Source organism: Martes martes (genome assembly GCF_963455335.1).
Source record: "Martes martes genome assembly, chromosome: 3".
Lineage (NCBI taxonomy): Eukaryota > Metazoa > Chordata > Mammalia > Carnivora > Mustelidae > Martes > Martes martes.
In genome coordinates this window covers 135,439,685-135,459,557 of record NC_137890.1, presented here as the reverse complement: position 1 = coordinate 135,459,557, position 19,873 = coordinate 135,439,685, and the positions used below count along the sequence as shown (strand labels likewise).

The window sequence follows — 19,873 nt, the reverse complement described above, 5'->3', positions numbered from 1 at the left end:
AACAGGTGTGGAGGAGTGCGATATACTTGAGGTAGTCTTGTCAAAAAGCCTCCTAGATAAGTCATCTTACACTGAGACCTACCTAAAGAATACAGAGGAGTCCGTTATGTAAAGAGCAAGGAAAAAGGGTTCCAAGCAGAGAAAAAAGTCAAGCCTCTGAGGCTTGAGTCAAAGGCTCTGATGTAGAATAAAAGATGCCAAGTTCACAAACGGGTAGGACTGTCCCTCCACTGTGGCTGGAATATAATCAACAAAAAGTAGAATACAGAAGAAGTTTCTAAGGTAGGCAGAAAGCCAAATCATGCAGAATCCTGTAGGCCAAAGTACGAAGTTGAGCTTCATGCTAATCGATCAAAAAATTTTCAACCAGGCAGTGACATGATGTGAACTAACTTTCCAAGAGTTCACTTCTAACAAGTGTATGGAGAATGGACCAAAATGGGCTAACACAAAAGAAAGCCTTTTATGCCTCTTGTATGGGAGTAGGCAGTGGCTGAAGCTGGGATGGTAGCAGGGAAGATGGAAAGACGTTTATGGATTCAAGAATATTGCCGGGAAAGGTGAGGCAGTACTTGACAAAAGACCAGAAAGAGGTCTCCTTGGATTTTGGCTTCAGCAACCAAATGGATTATTCGAGGGTGGAGCAGGAGGAATTTGGAGAAGGACTTTAAAGGTTATAATCACCTCAAACCTTAAGCCAAGCAGACCCAAATGCACTGGATCTACACCAGCCTCAAATATCTCACACCAAATGTCACATCCGTATTTCTAAGCTTAAACAGAATTTTAGTACCTAACCTGGCCCCTCTCCATGACACCTTTTCCGACTCTCTACTATTTGGACCTTGACTCTGATGCGCAATTTCTGGTTTAACTAGCCCCTACTGCCCCTATCATCTCCAAAAAGGAGGCTCCTGTGTTCCTTGCCCCATGACACCCAAATGTGCCTTTATCACAGGATCTGTGGTGACCATGTGGGAGGATTGGAATAAAGGGTAAGGAGGAAACTTCTGGGGCCACTGGGACCAAACAAGTCTCCTAAAGTCCTGTAGCTGCTACATGGATTCATTAGTGCTTCAAAAGCCACCAGAATCGCTTACTCTAAGAACAGAATGAAATGATAGCACTCTCAGGACATAGAAAGTGTGGGCAAAAGGTTCCTATCAGCAGCAGCAGCAGGATATTATTAAAAACTAGGCTTGCAGATTCCCAGTCCAGTATTTTTAATCCCATCATACTGACTCTTATCTCTCCATAGAAACAATATTAAACATGGTGTCCAGGATGTTGTAAATGTACCATTCTTAGGAACTATTACAGATTAGAAAACTTACTGACTCCCTAACAACCTAACCACCACATGTGACATTGCATCTATGGACAAGGTATGTGAATAAAGAGTCTACTTATAAATGATCTTTTGGAATTGGTGAACTAGTTAAGAATTTTAATCCTACTGGAGAACCTGGCTGGCTCAGTTGGTACAGCATGAGACTCTTGATCTTGAGGTTGTGAGTTCGAGCCCCACATTAGGTATAGAGATTACTTAAAAATAAAACCTTAAAAAAAAAAAAGAATATTAATGCTCTCATTTGTGTTTATTTTCTCTGTGGCTTTGAAAAAGGCTAAATGAGTGGAACCAAAGGGAAGGACAAGAAGTAAAGGATGCTCTCCCCATATCAGGTTTCCCATTTCTCTCCTAAATTGATTCTAAAAGACTCTCTTCAGCTCCCTTGCCTTGGCAAAGACTTGTGGCCATTTCCTAGGTTCTTCATGGAGCTTATCCCCTATCTAGGGTGCCAAAAGGACAATGCCCCAGTCTGCCTATCCCCGCTTAAATACATATCAGTGTATTCTTACAGAATGGAATTTCTTACTATCCTATGTAAGTTGACATGTTCAAAAGCAACATCTACAAGACTACAGAAAGCTTTTTTATATTAATTAAGATCCACATTTATATTGAACCATGAATGGCTTCAATTTTCCTTCTGTTGAAAGAACATAATATATGCCCCTAGGGAAAAACAAGCCAGAAGCTGAGCTTTCAAGACAAGTGAAAAATAAAACCCATATTGCAGATAAAGGTTGGATTGCAAACGTACCCTGCAAATTAACCAAGAATTAGAGGCAACCTTCAAACTGGAAATAAAACCTTGACAAGCAGATCTGCTGGGAGATTTAAGTTTTAAAATAGGAAGAGACAGCTGTCTTCTGTTACAAATGAAGCAACCAGCATGAAGTAGAGAGAATCCTGAGTTGGTAGCTCCTGACATCAGAGGCTAAGGGACATCACTAAGTTGCAAACTCAAGACAATGGCCAAGAAAGATACCCATCATTGAAGGGTGGCATTAACTGAAACCACTGTCAAGTAAATATGCTTCATTTGAATTAATTGAATTGAAGCAAGGGAAGCAGACACTGTGAACTGTCTAGGCCACTCAGCCAAACTAACTGGTAGATCACCATATATCATAGGTATGCAATAAGGCTTTGATTTTGTGTCCACTGTTGTTTGTTTGAGATCTTTCTCTTCTGGGGCACTAATCATCCATTGTTTCTTCCTACCCTCATACGCCATACCCATTGAAGCTGGACTTCCTGCTCACAGAATTTGTTCTCACAAACTTGGCTGAGCAGCAGTCAGGCCCTGTGCCCCTTCAGCTACAGCTGACGGAATAAGAGCTGGACACGCCGAGCTACAAGCTCTCTCCAGATGCAGACTCCAGTCACTTACCAAGTGCTGAACCACGAGTAGGAGGAATGATTTATTCCAATGGAGTGGCCATCAGGGACGGAGAGGCAATCAAGACAAGCAAGACTGAAGACAAATGTGAGAATGAAATGGACATAGAAAGAGAAGCAGAGGGGTGCCTGGGTGGCTCAGTGGGTTAAAGTCTCTGCCTTCGGCTCAGGTCATGATCCCAGGGTCCTAGGATCGAGCCCTGCATCGGGCTCTCTGCTCAGGGGGGAGCCTGCTTCCTCCTCTCTCTCTCTCTGCCTGCCTCTATGCTCACTTGTGATCTCTGTCCGTCAAATAAATAAATAAAATCTTTAAATTTAAAAAAAAAAAAAAGAAGAAGGAGAAGCAGAGATTATGTGCTGTGCTGATCAAGACTGGAGAAAGTGGCTGCCTTGATCTTGGCTGACTTTCTACTCCCCAGTTCCAATCTCTCATGAGATCAGTGAACTCTTGGCCTTCGGATACTATAATATAACCTTTCAGGCTAGTTCATGTGAGGCTCTGTTTCCTCCAAACAATCAATACCTGGATAAAATACCAACTAAAGTCCATTTGTAATATTTCTACCTTTTCTCAACTAAATGATATTATCCACGATTTTGAAAGGTCAGATTGCCCCAGAGTCTAAAAGCAACTGGGAATATGAATACCCCTGGTTTTCCACAGAAGTCAAAGAGAAAAAAAATAATAATAATAAGTCTAATTCCTATGCCCTTCATCAAGACATTGTTGTTGAGGGGGTTTTGCAAGAGGCCTGAGTATCAACATTTTTAACAAGCAGCCCTGCTGATTCTTAGAAAGGTGGTCCAGTGTTTACCCTTTAAAAAGTACTCCTCTAAAGCCTGCTTCAATATTGCTACAAAGATCTGTGTACTTTCAAATCCCTCCCAAGAAAAATGATATTCATCAAGTGCCAACATTCAGAAGTAGCAAATTGCGGCTGGAAAGACATATTTGTTTGAAACCCTAATAGGAGCAAGTATTGTTTCTATTTATTTTTTTCTGCATATATAAGATATTTGCATTTCATTCCACATTAAATGGGATTTTGTAAAATGGCCTGGGGAAGCCTAAATGCAACTTATGATGCTGTTTCAATCTGAAAATGAATTTAAATTTCTAAAGAGCTAATTTAAGGACTTTTGAAATACAACCAGTTCATAATTTGAGGATTTCATGTATCATTCCAACTGAAACAATTTGGTTATGATACCAAGGAATTATTGTTATTTTTGTTAGACAATACTGGCATTTTGGTCATAGAAGAAAATATATTTTTCAGAGATGCATACAGAACTAGGTGGGGATACAATGAGAGGATGTTCAGGATTTATTTTAAAATATTTCAACAAAGACAATAAAAATTTCAGAAAAGAATACATGAAGTAAATGAAGCAAAATCTTGCTAATTACTGAATCTGGAAAATGGAAATATGAGGCTATAATTTATTGCTTTATACTCTGTGAATATTGGAGAAATGAGTATAGGAGAGATCGGTTAATGTAGCAGCCATGTAAGATTCCTACAGGACTATGCGAATTGGGTTAATTACTAGCATCACAAAGGAATGACATCAGAGGCCCGTTAATTTGGGAAGAGATGAACTTGTCTTTTGATAGTTCCTGATATGTGAGAGAAAAAGGAAATCAAAGGCAGAGCACATGGAAAAGTAATTTCTTAATTATTTGAAAGATATTTTTGTTTTTCTGAGATGTACAAAAAGGCTTAATTCAATACAGAATACATCAGAAACAGTGTGGTAAGGGGCAAAGCACATTCAGACATGATACTCTTTTTGATCTCCCTTTATTTAAATTGTAAGAGTACGGCCAAATCATTTCTGGCTTTTGCTCTTTTCAAATAAATTACAAAATATGGATAAGAGACCTCTTCTTGGCGTTCTTCTAACTGTGGACTATAAACTACACACAAAAGCTGGTTATTAGTAATACTAGTAAATCCTACTTGGTGATAAGCCAATTAATTATTTGATAAATTTTTCATATCAGTTTTAGGGAGAAGGTGGAGAAGAAAGCTATAAGATAAAAAACACAAAGAGATAGTTACAGTTAAAGAAGAAGAAGAAAAAAAAGAAGAATCTAGGTCCTTAAATGAGTATTAACTAATGGTACCATGACCCATGTTCTAGCATTATGAGCAGTTGTAACTAACAACACTGGCATGTTTATTCCTTGTGCTGCTCTTAGTTTTCAACTTCTGTGGTAATTGGACCTTCCTTAAAAAGACTCTTTAAAACCTCAAGAAATGCAGATTCCAGGTCCTCGCTGTGCCATCGTCAGCCGCATAGCATTTTTTAGCCTCAGTTTACTCATCTGTAAAGCAGCATTCAATAGATGACTTCAAAGTTCTCTTCCAGCTCAAACATTCCACAACACAGTTTTTCACGGGTATCTTTTTATCTTTAAAATCTTCAGATACTTTATTTTGAATAAGTTTCACTACCAAGTACTGGGAAGCAATTAACCAGACCTACAGCACAAGCTGAGTCCCAGCACAAAAATTACCTGAGGGTAGACAAACACAAGACAAGAACTGATTCTTTTGCAAGGCCTAAGGATCTTTTATTCTTTCCCTTTCTTCAAATAGTAGGTGCTAAGGGATAATTTCTGGTAAGTTTCAATCAGAAATAGAAAAAAAGAGAGAGAGATCTACATTCATAAGTCACTTTCAATATAAAGTCTAAATTGCAAGTAATTTTTCTGGATCATGCATATAAAGGAATCTGCTTTAAATCTACTTTACTGGTAAGCATAGGGAAATATGTCTAGGAAATATATCTGGCCAGTATTATAACAAGGAGAAAGAATAAAGAATCCGTATTCTATATCACTCTAGCTCTTATTTTAAAATAAAAACACTGGAAACCTATAGTAAATATTATATACTTTTAGACATTTTATTTTCAGAGATAAAGTATATCCTATTGGTGGCTTCAGAGCACTTTACCACTCATGCATTATGTAGGTGTCTCAAATTGTTAAAAAAAAAAATATGGCCTATAAAATGATTTTTGACTGTGGCTTTGAAAGGCCACATGAAATTTAACATGTCTAGTCTGGATTCTTTCAAACTTTCTGGTCAATTATTCATAAATAACAAGTGCAATTCTTCACTTTTTCTACAGGGAGAAAAGAATTGCTAAAATGACTGGAATGGTTAAACAAAACAAATGACAGAGAGACTATAAAGAAAAGAGACATTAGCTCCTGTAATGTGTCAACCATAAATAATAGTCAATAGAAACCTATCACATCCAGTCATTTACATCATCTCAAGTGAAGGTCAGAGATAATCGGGCCAGAAATACCATCTTGTAAAAGGGTCATCTGTGTCACAAAGATACAGCACTTGGGAAATCACTGACATAGAGTCAGCTGTTCCCAAAGCATCACTCAGTCCAAAGAACTGAGCATATATAAAGGAATAAAAACAAAGGATCTGTTCTAAATGCAAAGTGTAGGTGGAAACATAAAAGAATGTAAAAAGGAACCTTCCTCTTCCCCAACTTTGGGACATCCTTCTCTTCACAGAAATCCCAACCCTTGGGCAAAGGAAGAGATCAGCATGAAGGGCCCTTCCCAGGTGGGAACACCCCTCTGGGACTGGTCTCCAGGAGGCTGGCCAGAACTCTCAGCTCGTGAAACAGCACTGCTGTCTGTGTGGGCGTAGTGCTCTCTGAGAAGGTCACTGTGGAAATAGGACACAAGGCCAGAGCAGGAAACCAGCCGGAGTCAAGAGTAACACAGCACCCTTTCCCCATTTTGCCAATTTGCTAAACCTGATCCAAAGAAATGCTATCATTCCCCAGTACAAGATGTCTTACTCTAGCATGATGACTACACACCCTTAGGGCACACCCTGACTTGACCCTGACCCATACCCATCCTCTCTTTTTTTCTCCCTCTATTAACATATTTTCTCTCTATTCAAAACAAACCCTGCCCCATTGACATCTCTTAGACACAGGCATTTTCCCAATGTTCAACCTAGAAATTAAAGTGAGAGTAAGCCCAGACCTCTCCTCTTCCACTCCCCTTCCTCTGTTCACCTCCTAACTCATATCCCAACTCTAAATCAAAGCCCCATCAAGGTATGGCATTTTTGCTTAGTTCAGTGCCCCAGAACCTAGGATGGTGCAAGGAATACAGCAGGCCCTCCATAAATAGGGAAATAATCTATTACATTCCCCCAGCTAACTATTACGTCATCATCAGACCTTTGCTTTTCCCATGCCGGATCCCACGGGCAATCATCAATTTTTCTGCCATCATGATACACAATCAAATCCATCACCCACATTTCCATCTTATATCCTTACCCAAAAGACAAGCTCTTAAAAAGGCCCAGACATTTCAGCAGGGCTGCTTTTTGCTTGGGCTCTGACTTTAAAACTCATCCTGATAATAAAGCTCTCAAGAATCTCCTCCTTGTTCATCTCCTCATCCAAAGTCACAGTCCCGCCCACTTAAGGACTTGCCTCCCCCATCAAAGTCTCTAATTGAGAACATACCTCTGCTCCGGGAATATTTACTCCCACTTTCTCCAGTCCTTTTCCAAAAAGCACATGCACCAATTAAACTTCAAACCGTCCCCCTCAAATTATTTATATATATATATATATATATATATATATATATATATATATGCCTTGTTATAACAGACTTCTATCAAAACCCAACAGTCCATGGAATGCTTCCCTTCTGTCTTTATTATTGCTTTATGTTATCAAGAATCCATCTATTCCCTAGGGTATTTCCTTCATTCCTAAAACATATATTATTGAACTCATCATAGGTAGCAAAAGGCAGAAAAAAGGAAAGAGAACAATAGATGTGGGGAAATGATCTATGGTCTTCTCTCCACTTATTACCCCTCTCCTCACTGCAAGTATCTGACTGTTTAAAATCATTGCTTCCATCCTTGCAAGAACAAGGTACATTTTGCCTAGTGAAACCGCTCCTTGTTTTGCTGATTCAAAATTGGGAGGGAATATATTAAGAGATAGGATTATTCTAGGATACACTATTTTTTTTTCCAAAATGTATAATCATGATGAATCTCCCCATAGTTGCTGGGTCCCTGAAATCTAACTTGCCTGCATCAGTCTCAAACTAGAAATGGAGAAAGAATGCAAAATCATGAAAGTAAAGTTCATCTTCTAATCATCACTAAGGAGTCATCTGCCTTCTGTAGCCAGAAGCCTCCAAACTGAGGAATTTACTGGTGAAGAAGCCATGTTGCATTACTCCAATTACCTTTTGCACAGAATCACTATAGCATTTCCTTTAGTAAGTGAGGCTGGCTTGGGTTAAAAACGTGGAAGATTAAAGAAGGTATTAAAGAAATCAGCTAATCCCTTTCTCACCCCCAATACCCTCCTCCAATTTCTGACTAACATTGATAATCTATTATCACATTTAACTCTCCCACCTACCCTGTAAATAATAATAGCTCCCAGACTCTGTCCTTTATATACATTATCCCATTTAACCCATCCCAAAAGCCTGGCAGGTAAGTTTTAACATTCCCATTTTACAGCTATGATAACTGGGGATTCAAAGGGAAATGATGCCAAAAACTTTGTCGCCCAATAGTCATTTAAAATAGGCCATACCACTCCTTTGTTAACATTATAAAGTACAGAATATCTTTAAAAACTGTGTGGATTTAGAACTCCTAAAATTAGAAAATTTTAAAATGCATACCTGCTTTTTCCTAGAATTTGCTTTGGGAAACAGGCCTGCTGACAACACAGATGTAAATGGAGAACAGCATAGCTCAGGAAAAGGGTTTGGAATAGATGGCATTTCCAGAACATCAAGATCTTTCTTTTTTCTCCTACACCAAGAGAACATAGGAGGTAATTTACATAAAGTGGAATGTAAAATATAATTGCTGACAGGATTAAGAAGTTAAGGGCCAACATGTACCACTGTGTGACAACACTAATATTATATAAACTATACAGCAAAGGTATGTGATGTACTTTCCGTGGGTCAAAATAAAATTTGTTAATTGATATAAACCAATTTTCCATAGTATTTCAATCTTTTTTCGGGGGGGGGCTTTAAAAAATCACTAGGTATAGAAACTCCATTTCCAGCATTTTTTATAATTTTCCTAACCTGAAGTACAGACTATATAATTATTGATGCAAAAACCATCCTGAGAAGTTAGACATTTTTATGGATCCATTAAATTGACAAAGTCTACAAACATTTAGTGAATTCATCCCTATGCTATTTTACTAATCACTTTTGGAAGTTATGGTTTATTAATTATAGCTGTGGTTCATCTCACTTCAAATTTCATTCACAATGTTGCCCACACACAGTCTGTTGATTTTTCAAGTGCTTATAGATACTAAACCGCAAGGCAGTGTTTTTGAAGAGGTAAGTGAATAGAACTTGCTAGTATAAAATGTACTCTAGTCCACTGCAGAGTAATTTTAACTTCAGTGAAGTTGAAGCACTTTGAAAATCTGGAGGAAAAAAAGTACCATTTCAATGTATGAATAAAAAGGACTACAGATTTTTGTATTGTTGCAGTCTTTTTCTTTCCTAAAGTATGTGCAAAATTGTGAACTCTAAAGGCACTTAGCGCTGAATGCTATGGAGATTGAGAAACCTTTTAAAGCCTCAATTCTTTCCTGCTGAACAGCAAGGAAATGTCAATCCTTGCTTTGCCTCTCCAGGGTCGCTGTAAGACTCTATGTGGGAGGTGAACTCATTTATGCTATGATTTTTTTTAAATATATAAAATAAAAAGGATTAGGGTTTTTCTGTTTTGGTTTGGTTTGGGGGTTTTTTATAGTGCAGGGCCACGAAGAGAGGAAGGGGCTGGTCCGCCTGGCCTCCTAGCTCGCACGGATGGGCAGAGGTGAGAGCGACCAGGAGCTCTCAATGAAACGGTGATGCTATTTATAAGGCGCTGGGAGATCGCAATGTCCTGCTGAGCCGGTAGGAGCCAGCTCAAAGGGAATTGTCTTCAGAGACTTTCACAAACTTGGCCCAGCTCTGGGCACATGGCTCACCCCCTAGGACCGCCTCCTCAGCCCCTCGCCGGCTGCCAACCCAGGACACTCCCCCGCGCCCTCCGAGGGCTGCCTACCTGTCTGCAGCACAACCGCGGGTCCCGTCCGGAGGGGGCAGGAGCGCCCGCGTGTGCAACCAGGGGGCAGGCGCCAGGTCGCGGGCGTCGCCCCTCCCCTGGGCAGCGCCGCACACCTGGGCAGCCAGCGGCGAGTCCTGGGCAGCCGCCCTATCCGCGGCGCTCTGCCCATCTTGCAGGGAAGTGGTCATTGTCGTTGGCCTGGGGGTCTCGGGTGTCACGGGAGACCCGGCGCGGCTGGGAGAGGGAGGCCGGGCGGCGGGAGGCGAAGCGCCTGCTTGGCAGCCCGAGCGCGCTGCAGGTGCGGTGGCCTCGCCGCCTGCGCTCCGGGCCCGGGCGGCTCAGACGCGCGGCCGAGCAGTCGGCGAGGCGGCGGGGGAGGGGAGGGGGCGGAAGAGGAGGGTGGGGAGAGGGGAGGAGCGGCCGGTGGGTGGGGGCCGCGGGCGGCGGGGCGAGGCGCGGAGGGGGCGGGGAGGGCGCCGAGCGCCGGGCGGGCCTCGCACCCCGCCCGGGATGCGCCGGGGCGCTGGCGGAGGTCCGGTGTGGCCGGGGTTCGGCCCTCGGTGGCCGGCACGCGAGGCCCGGGCCGCCACCTACCCAGGTGGGCACCCAAGCGCGAGGGCTGAACCCAGGGTCAGGGCGGGCCCGCACCGCCGGAGGCGGGGACCCATGTGAGCCGGCGCTCCCGAGGGGTTTGCCTAGCGGAGCGCAAGCGGGGCTGGGGTCTGGGAGGCCCTGACCCCCCAGACCCTTCTTCTCTGGCTCTGAGATCACCTAAGCTGTGGCTGGGCCGCCATGACAGGCCCCACCGTGCCCGGAGGCCAGGGGCCATGGGGCTAGGTTTGCCCTGGTCTTCCCCCACGTGCCTCTTCCTTCCACTCCTGCAGCCTTAGACGGGGCCTGGGGAGGGGGGGGGGCGGTGAGGGACCAGGGAGTACAATCCATGCAGTATAGGAAACTACTGAGATGTTTCAGAATTCTTAGTAAGGCGTGAATAATCCTGAAGGTGTCTTGGGAGTTCGAAAAAAAATATTTTCTTTTAGTAAGAGCAGCCCTCATGTAATTAATCCCCAGTCTGACTTGTCCAATTCCACCCTCGCAACAGCCTCACAAATCTCAATGTTTACCCCATTTTACAGATAAGGAAAATGGGGTTCAATAGCCTGCCTGGCAGAGCCCTAGAAATCAGTGCAGTTAAGCTTCCAATTCAGAAGATCCTTTCTTTAAAAACCCAGACTATTTGAAGTAGTAGCCCCGTTCTGTGATTTTGCTTTCCTCCATTTCAGTTACCTGTGGTCAACCTCCTTCTGGAATAGATGACCTTCCTTTTGAGATACAGGCAGAAAGTCAGTAGCTTCTTCTCAAGGCACACCTCATTCTCCTCACTTCATCTCATCAGGTAGGCATTTTGCCATCTCACATCATCACAAGAAGGGTGAGTACAGTTCGATAAGATATTTTGAGAGAAACCACATTTATATAACCTTTATTATAGTATATTGTTAAAATCGTTCTATTTATTAGTTATGATTGTTAATTTCTTACTGTGCCTAATTTATAAATTAAAATGTATCAGAAAGCCATGTAGAGCATAAAACATGGTATATATAATACAGTTTATAAGACAGATACATAATCAGTATAGGTGGTTCAGTCTGGTAATAGATAATGGTTTTAAGTATCCACTGGGGGATCTTGAAACACATTTCTGCAGTTAAGGGTGGATTACTGTAATTACATTATGCCTACGCTCTGAGGTGCAACTATCCCACTCTGAAATTCTGGGTGCTACTGTGTTTCTGCTCTTCCCATAAGTTCCCTCATCCCAGTGCACTGGAGAGGATTTCCATATGTTTTACACACTCTTTGTTCTTTGACCAAATTAAGTAACACGTGTCCCTGGCATCTGTTTCACCAGGTTTTCTTGACCTCCACAACTCCGGCCCAGGGCAAGGCAAACACTTCCCCTGAAGAAGTAGGCAAAACCCTTTTTTCCATACGCACACACACACACCACAGCACCAGCCTTCTAACAGCCAGGGGTCACTAACTCCCAGCTTCTAAGGAAACTGGGAGTACACCACAGAAGGAAAATCTTTGGATCAAATAGCTTATAGAATCCAAGTTCTTCATTTTACTGATGTCAAAATTAAGACCCAATAAAGAGCAGTATCCGTTCAGGTCACACGGTGGTTGTGGTCTCCAGGAGACTTTCTACAGTGCGATAGCCATGGAAGGACAAAATGGTAGTTCTCGGGCCGGATAAAATAATAGTACTCATCATGGTGAAAGTTAATGTGTTTTGATGCTGTGTGCCAGACAAAGCCCTCACTAACATCCAGGTCCCTAAATATGGTCTAAATTCTACATGTGGGTTTTAAGAGAGTTTCATGTAAAAGCATACAGATATATTGAGGCCATTCCAGCAAAATAAAAAAGAGATTATGTATTTGCAGAGAACTTGAACTAAAGACATAAAGAAACAACTCCTCTTCCTTCCTTCCTCTTCCTTCTTCCTCCTCCTCCTCTTCTTCTTTTTCTTCTTCCTCTTCTTTTCTTCTTTCTTCTTTATTCTTTATCCCTATATTCTTCCAAAAGTCTTGGAGGCACCCATTTCTCCTCTAGAATGGTACACTCTGGGGGCACTTGGGTGGCTCCATCAGTTAAGTGTCTACGTTCAGCTCAGTTCATGATCCCAGGATCCTGGGATCAAGCCCCACATTGGGCTCCCTGCTCGGCGGGGGAGTCTGTCCCCCCTCTCCCCCTGTCCCTGCTCCTGTCTCTTGCTCTCACTCTTGCTCTTTCTCTCTTAAATAAATAAATAAAATCTTTTCTAAAAAATGTAAAAAACTAAAAATTAAAAAAAAAAAAATGGAATACTCTGAGCATCTAACAAGAGGATGAATCAATCATTAAAGTTTGTTCCCACCCTGCTCCCAGCAACACTCTCTCTCTTTCTCTCTCTCTCTCATGCGCGCACACACACACACACACACACAGAACAGGCTTTTTTGTCAGAGAAAAGGATAGGTGAAAAGTGTTTATATCTTCACTGAAAGTACTATTTCCCAATAGTGTGTCCTGCTCCACTTCCCAGTATGAATGTTTAACCTCAAGACCAAGTATTCATTTGTTGGAATGAGATCTTAATCTTGTCTCCCCTCTCCAGACATTTTCTTTTAGTAACTATCCAGGGAGTATCCATTTGCAGCCTTTATGCTCCTTTTCTAAACCCCGTGGCAAAAATTATAATACCCATAGTCATCAGGGGCAAAAGCAAAAAGAACAAGTCTCTGAGGAATGGTTGTGTCTTGTGTCTTGTGTCTTGTGTCTAAATAGTTGTGTCTTGCAGACTGGAGTTAAATATTGAATTTACATCTAGATACCTTGAGGCTCTATACCAAGAATTATTAGAATTAGCTCATTCTCATTTTCGAAGCAAGCCAACAAAAGAACCAGTTTTTCTATCTAAAAGGTTTACAAAAAGTGATTCTAAATAAAGAACTATGCAATATAAAAGCAGAATACTATCAGACCTAGTACAGTCTAAAAGAATACAGTGACAGGTTTTCACCAAAAAGGAAGTTATAAAGGGGGATTTTTCCTTCCCATAACTGACAAAGATTTCTGAAACAATGAGGCAGATATGTTGGTCTGAAACACCAAGGCAGGTATCTTGGTACCAAAGACTGGATCCTCCCCTGAGTGGCTGTTGTCCTTTTTGACTCAAATCTGTGAAATTGCAAAGGAAGTAGTTTGTCTCTTGGCCCCTCCCCCAATTTGAGCATTGTCTGCCCCTTTGCACCTCCCTTTCCTGTCTCTCCCTAGGTATCCTAGCCTTTCTACCCTTCAAGGAAGAGGTGTTCTCCCTGCTTTACTCTCCCTTCCCTTATTCATCAAATAAAATTTCTTAACCCTTTATGTTGGGAAAGATAACATACATACAGAAAAGAAGTTCACAGACAAAATTGTATGATGACTTATCACAAGGCAAACACCAATGTCAGGTCATGAATTGCAGTCAGTCCTCTAAAAGCTTCTCCCTCCAATCCGGATTTTCATGGTAATCAACTCATAGTTTAACCGTAAGTATCCACCCCAAAGCACAATAAAGTAGGTTGTCTGGTTTTGACCTTTATATAAATGGAATCATACAGTATGACCCATTTGTGCTAGACTTGATTCCCTTAAGGTATTATTTATAATATTCTTTTTCAAGTAGCTGTAGCTCTTTCATTCTTCTATTGTATGTAAATAGCACAGTTTCTTTATTCATTCTGCTACTGATAAGCATCTGGATGAATTCCAGCTTCTGACTATTGTTAATGCTGCTGCAATGAACATTTTGTACATGTCTCTTGATGCACATGTGTATACATTTCTGAATGGTATATATGAGGGGCATTGTGAGGTCATGCTATGTGTATGTTCAGCTTGAGTAGATTCTGCCAATTTCTCAGAATTGTACCAATTCACAACCAGCAGCATAGGTTTCCTCAGTTCTTCACATCCTTGAGGATAGGAATAGTATTCAAATTTTCACAATAGACATTCTGGTTGAGTATATAGCCATATCTCGGGGTGGAACTTGACCTTTCTTGATGAATAATGAAGTTGAGAACTTTTTTAGGTGATTGTTTGACATTTGAATGTCCTCTTTTGATAAGTACCAATTCAAGTATCTGCCCATTTTTTTTTTTAAGATTTTTTTTATTTATTTATTTATTTGTCAGAAAGAGAGAGAGAGAACGCACACAAGCAGGCAGAGAGGCAGGCAGAGGAGGAGAGAGAGGCAGGCTCCCTGCTGAGCAAGGAGCCCGATGCGGGACTCGATCCCAGGACCCTGGGATCATGACCTGAGCTGAAGGCAGCGGCTTAACCCACTGAGCCACCCAGGTGTCCCGTATCTGCCCATTTTTGTGTCATCTTTTTCTTATTCTTTTATAAGTGTTCTTTGTATATTATAGTTAGCAGCTCTTTGTGAGTTATGTTTTGAAAGTGTGTTCCTCCATTCTGTGTCTTACATCTTATAACTCTTAATGGTATCTTTTGATAAATAGTAGAAATTCTTAAGTATTAAATAACCAAATTTATTTTTTATGATTATTTGTTTATAGCTTGTTAGAAAATTTATATATATATATATATACATATATATATATATATATATATATTCCAGAGATGATTTATTGTTTTGCCTTCCACAATTAAACCTGTGATCCAACAAGATGAATATTTTTATCCTAGGGTATGAAAGTGTGAAGGCGTGAGAGTGTAAAGATTATTTTTTTCCATATAAACAGGTAATTTTACAACTTCATTCATTAAAAGGATTTTCCTTTCCTCACAACTTTTCAGTGCCTCTTTTGTTATAGTTAATTGTACGCCTGTTTATGGACTTTTTCTGGGCCCTCTCTTCTATTCTGTTGGTTTATTTATCAATATTTATACCAAAATCACATTGCCTTAATTATTATGATTTATAAAAATTCTTATTATTCAGTAAAATAAGGCATTTCATTTTGCTCTTCAATTTATTAATTTTAGAATTAGCTTCAGAAGTTTTAAAAGAGCTGATGGGATTTTGATTAGATTGCAATAAATCTATACATCAGTTTAGAAAGAAACAGTATTTAAAAAAAATAAGTTCCCAATCCATAAAATTGTTGTATCTTTCCATTTGGTTATATCTTTAATTTTTTGCAATGATGTTTTATGGTTTTGCACATAGATATTTTGTGCATATTGTTAGACATGTTCTTAGGTGATATTTTTACTACTTTGGATACCTTTTTAAAATTTGATTTTTGGGGTGCCTGGTGGCTCAGTCGTTAAGCATCCACCTTCAGCTTGGGTCACGATCCCAGCGTCCTGGTATCCAGCCCCATATTGGGCTCCCTGCTTGACAAGGAGCCTTCTCCTCCCTCTCTAACTCTCCCGTGCTTATGTTCCCTCTCTTGCTCTCTCTGTTATAAATAAATAAAATCTTTTTAAAAAATGTATGATTTTCCATGATTTGTTGTGATGAGAAAAACAACTGATTTCTGTGTGTTGATCTTTTATCCACATAATTACTTTCACACATTAATTTTAAAAATTTAATTGAAACGTTTTATGTTTTCAATATAGATGGCCATATATTATTCATGCATAATGACAATTTTATGTTTCTAATTTTCATATCTTTTATGTATTTTTCCAGACTTACCATCCTACTTAGGAATTTGAGTACAATGTTGAATAGGAGTGAGGATAGCGCAGATTAGAGTTTTACTTGATCTCAAAGGAGTAGATATTAAATAAAATAACATCATACCTTTGTCATAGATATACTTTATCAGATAAGGGAGGAGGGTTCCCTCATACTGCTTTTTGCTAAAAAAAAAATTGGGGGAGTTGGGGAAGGGCAAGAGAGAGAAGGAGAGGGGAGGGAGAGGGAGAGAGAGAATCTCAAGCAGACTTCCTGCTGAGTGTGGAGCCCTACTCGGGGCTTGATCTCACAACCCTAATATCATGACCTGAATGGAAATCAAGAGGCAGACCCTTAACTGACTGAGCAAGGCACTCCTTGCTAAAAATTTTTTATCAAGAGTGGATATTGAATATTATTGAACAACTTTTCTGTATCTACTGAGTTCATAGTTTTCCTCCTTGGTTCTATTAAGCTAATGAATTATGTTTTTTAGATGGTAAACTAATATTCACAGTATAAACCTTACTCATTCTTGCTTATATATTTTTGATGTTTGCTGATATTTTGTTTACAGTTTTTACAACTATGCTCATGAGTCAGATTGGTCTGTAGTTGTCTTTTCTCAAAAAAATTTTTTTAAGATTTTATTTATTTGAGAGAGAGAAAGAGAGAGCTGAAGCAGGGGGAAGGGCAGAGGGAAAGGGACAAGCAGACTCCCCACTGACTGTGGTGCCGACCTGGGGCTCGATCCCAGGACCCTGAGGTCAAGACCTGAACTGAAGTCAGATGTTTAACCATCTGGGCCACCCAGGCACCCCTCTCTCATACATAATATTCTTATGAGGTATTGGTGTAGAGTCATGATCGCCTCAGAGATAGGGAGTGGTTTTTGTTTTTCTTTCCTCAAAGATTATATGAATTTTTGACATTGATGTGTATAGCTCATTGATATTTAGCTTTTCATATTTTTTAATATTCTCATTTCCAGTCATATATTTCCTCCTAGGTATGACCATAGCTATATCCCTGAAGATTTAATCAGTTGTATTTTCATTATTATTCTTTTCAAAATGTCTGTATTTCTATTGTGGTAGAGATTTTTCTAGCTGTCTTTTTATTTTGTTCTTTTTCTAATATATAGCTTAATAATCTTGTTGTCACAGAATATACTCTATATGAATTCAGTCCTTTGAAATTTGTTGAAACTTGCTTTATGGCCCAGCTATGGTCAATATTAATAATAATATGTGCATGCTTGAAAAGAAGGTATTTTTTGCAGTCCTTGGATTGACTATTATATATATGTCAGTTAGCTCAAACTTGTCAACCGTGTTGTTTAAATTCTCAGTTTTGTACTCATTTTTTGTTTGTTCTGTCATTTTCTGAAAGATGTTATACTACAATCTCCCACTCTGTGAGTTTTCAAATTTATTTTTACTCTGTATGTTCCATTGTTGCTATGTTTTAAGGCTGTGTTTTTAGAGGTTAGTATTAGTATGATATTTTACAAATTTAGAATGATTAGGTCTTCATGATAAATCAAAGTAATTAATTATTTGAGATGGCCTTCTTCACCTCTAGTAACTTTTCTGCCTTCAAGTCTCTGATGTTAATACAGTTCGGTTGATGTTTTATGGTACCTCTTTTTTCCTTAATTTGTGTCAGGTTTTTTTTTAACCTCCATACTTTAGAAGTGTCTTTTGTAAATAACATATGATTAGGGCTTTTTGCTCATTTGGTTTTTATCCAATCGCATGATCACTGCTCTTAGTTGAAACATTTAAACATTTTGGGTTACATCTCTGTCCCATTGAGCGCTATCTCCTTATCGATTTCTGTGTTCCTTTAACACTTTTTACTTACCTTCTTTTGCACTATTTTATATTAATTCATCGTTTCCCCTCTTTTTATCCATTTGTCCCACCAGATCTACTTTCCATCCTTTTCCACCAGCTTTGGGCTGCAGGAGGGTCAGTTTTATGTATGACATAAGCTTCCTTGCTGTCTGAATTCTAGTTGGTTGTGTTCACTGGGAAGGCACCAGCAGGACATTGAACAGTGGGAAGAATATGAAGCTGGGATACTTATTCTCTTTTTCCCCTATCTGCCAACTTGCACAGTTGCTCTCCTGTATGCCATCCACTGCTTGTATAGGTGTTACCTGACCCTCTTCATAGTCCTATATGGAAATTTCAAGCTGGGAGAACCAACAAATGCTGATACTCTGGCTACTGCTATTGCAGTGAGTGACAAAATGCCCTTGTCTCTGACCCAGAATCTTGCATCCTTTGTCAGGGTCCTTGAAACTGAAGTAGAATAATTGTTCAACTTGTAATTTAGTCAAGTAAAATCTTAGACCCTTCACAGTTCTTAACACAGTGAAGTTCTGCACTATCTTCTTTTGTCTGTATTTTGTTTTGTTTAAACTTTATCACATCTTTATAAAGAACTCCTTTATTAAATGGTCTTCAAATTACCCAGCTAGAGTATACCATCTCTTTCCTGCTTTATTAAGTTGGAAGTAATGTACATTTTTACTATTCTTTCAGTGATTATATCAGAGATTACAACACATATCCTTGATTAACCAAAGTATATTCATTTAATTTCACCAACTTTTCACGCAATGCAAGGATCTTAAAATACTTATCTCTGTTTACCCTCCTGTCAACTTTTATGCCACTGTTTTGTATGTGAATCTCTGTCTATGTTCATGTGTATTGTGTCTTCATAATGTATCATTAGCATTATTTGACAGTCAATACTCATTTGTTTTTTTCATACATTTACCTTATTGTCAGTCTTTATTCTTTCTGAAGTCACTGAACTTTAATCTATAATTTCTTCAACTGATGAGTCTCCTGGTAATTGATTATCTGTTTTGTTTGTCTGAAAATGTTTTTGTTTTACCTTTAATTTTCTACATATAACAACTATATTGGGATAGAGTTCACATACCATACAGTTCACCACTTGAAAGTACAATTTAGTGGCTTTCAAGGTATACACAGATTTTTGCAATCAACATTACAATCAACTTTAGTATGCTTTTATGATCCCAGAAAGAGACCATACCCATTAGCAGTCACTCTGCATTTTACCCATGCAACCCAGGTAATCACTAATCTACTTTCTGTCTCTATAGACTTTCTTATTCTGAACGTCTCATATAAAAGGAATCATATAAAATGTGGTCTTTCATGACCAGTTGCATTCACGTAGCATAAATTTTCAAAGTTCATCTATGTGACATATATCAGTATTCCGTTCCTTTTTTATTGAGGAATAATGTTCTATCATATGTATGTACATTTTGTTTATTCATTAATCAACTGATTGATATTTGGATTCTTTTTCCACTTTTTGGATATTGTGAATAGTGCCACAATGAACGTTTGCATACAAGTTCTTCATTTCTCCTTGTAACTGCAGAGCCATATGATAATTCCATGTTTAATCACCGAAAGAACAGCCAGAATATTTCCCAAAGTGCCTGTACCATTTTACTTTCATACCAGCAACGTATGTTGCTGTTTCTCCCCATTCTGATTAACACTTATTATGATCTGTCTTTTCAGTATAGCCATTCCAGTGGGTGCCATGTAATACCTCATTATGGTTTTGAATTTGCATTTCCCAGAGGGCTAATGATGTTAACCCTTCATGTGCTTATTGGCCATTTGTATATCTTCTTTGGAGATATGTCAAATCCTTTCCCCACTCTTGAATTGAATTATTTGTCTTTTTATTACTGACTTTTAAAAAATTCTTTACATACAAGTTTGTTATATTTATGATGTGCAA

At 39.5% G+C, this 19,873-nt stretch overlaps 1 protein-coding gene and 1 long non-coding RNA gene across 4 annotated transcripts in view; one reads left to right on the top strand and one right to left on the bottom strand.

Moving 5' to 3' along the window:
• The window catches only part of GRB14 (growth factor receptor bound protein 14), a 122,273-nt gene extending 112,023 nt beyond the window's left edge, over positions 1-10,250 (bottom strand). The window contains exons 1-2 of the mRNA XM_080798693.1: positions 9,877-10,250; positions 8,472-8,604 (exon numbers count right to left, since the gene is read on the bottom strand). Coding sequence (XP_080654819.1) covers positions 8,472-8,604; positions 9,877-10,067 — 324 coding nt within the window. The 5' untranslated portion in view covers positions 10,068-10,250. The remainder of the gene's footprint in view (positions 1-8,471; positions 8,605-9,876) is intronic.
• LOC308339736 overlaps positions 9,903-19,873 on the top strand; it is an 82,908-nt gene continuing 72,937 nt past the window's right edge. Inside the window, exons 1-2 of one of the 3 annotated variants that reach the window (XR_013966555.1) lie at positions 9,903-10,059; positions 11,163-11,275. This is a non-coding gene — a long non-coding RNA (uncharacterized lncRNA). Of the gene's footprint in view, positions 10,178-10,344; positions 10,478-11,162; positions 11,276-19,873 lie in introns of those variants that run through there. The other 2 variants (XR_013966556.1, XR_013966557.1) reach the window with 2 other exon arrangements.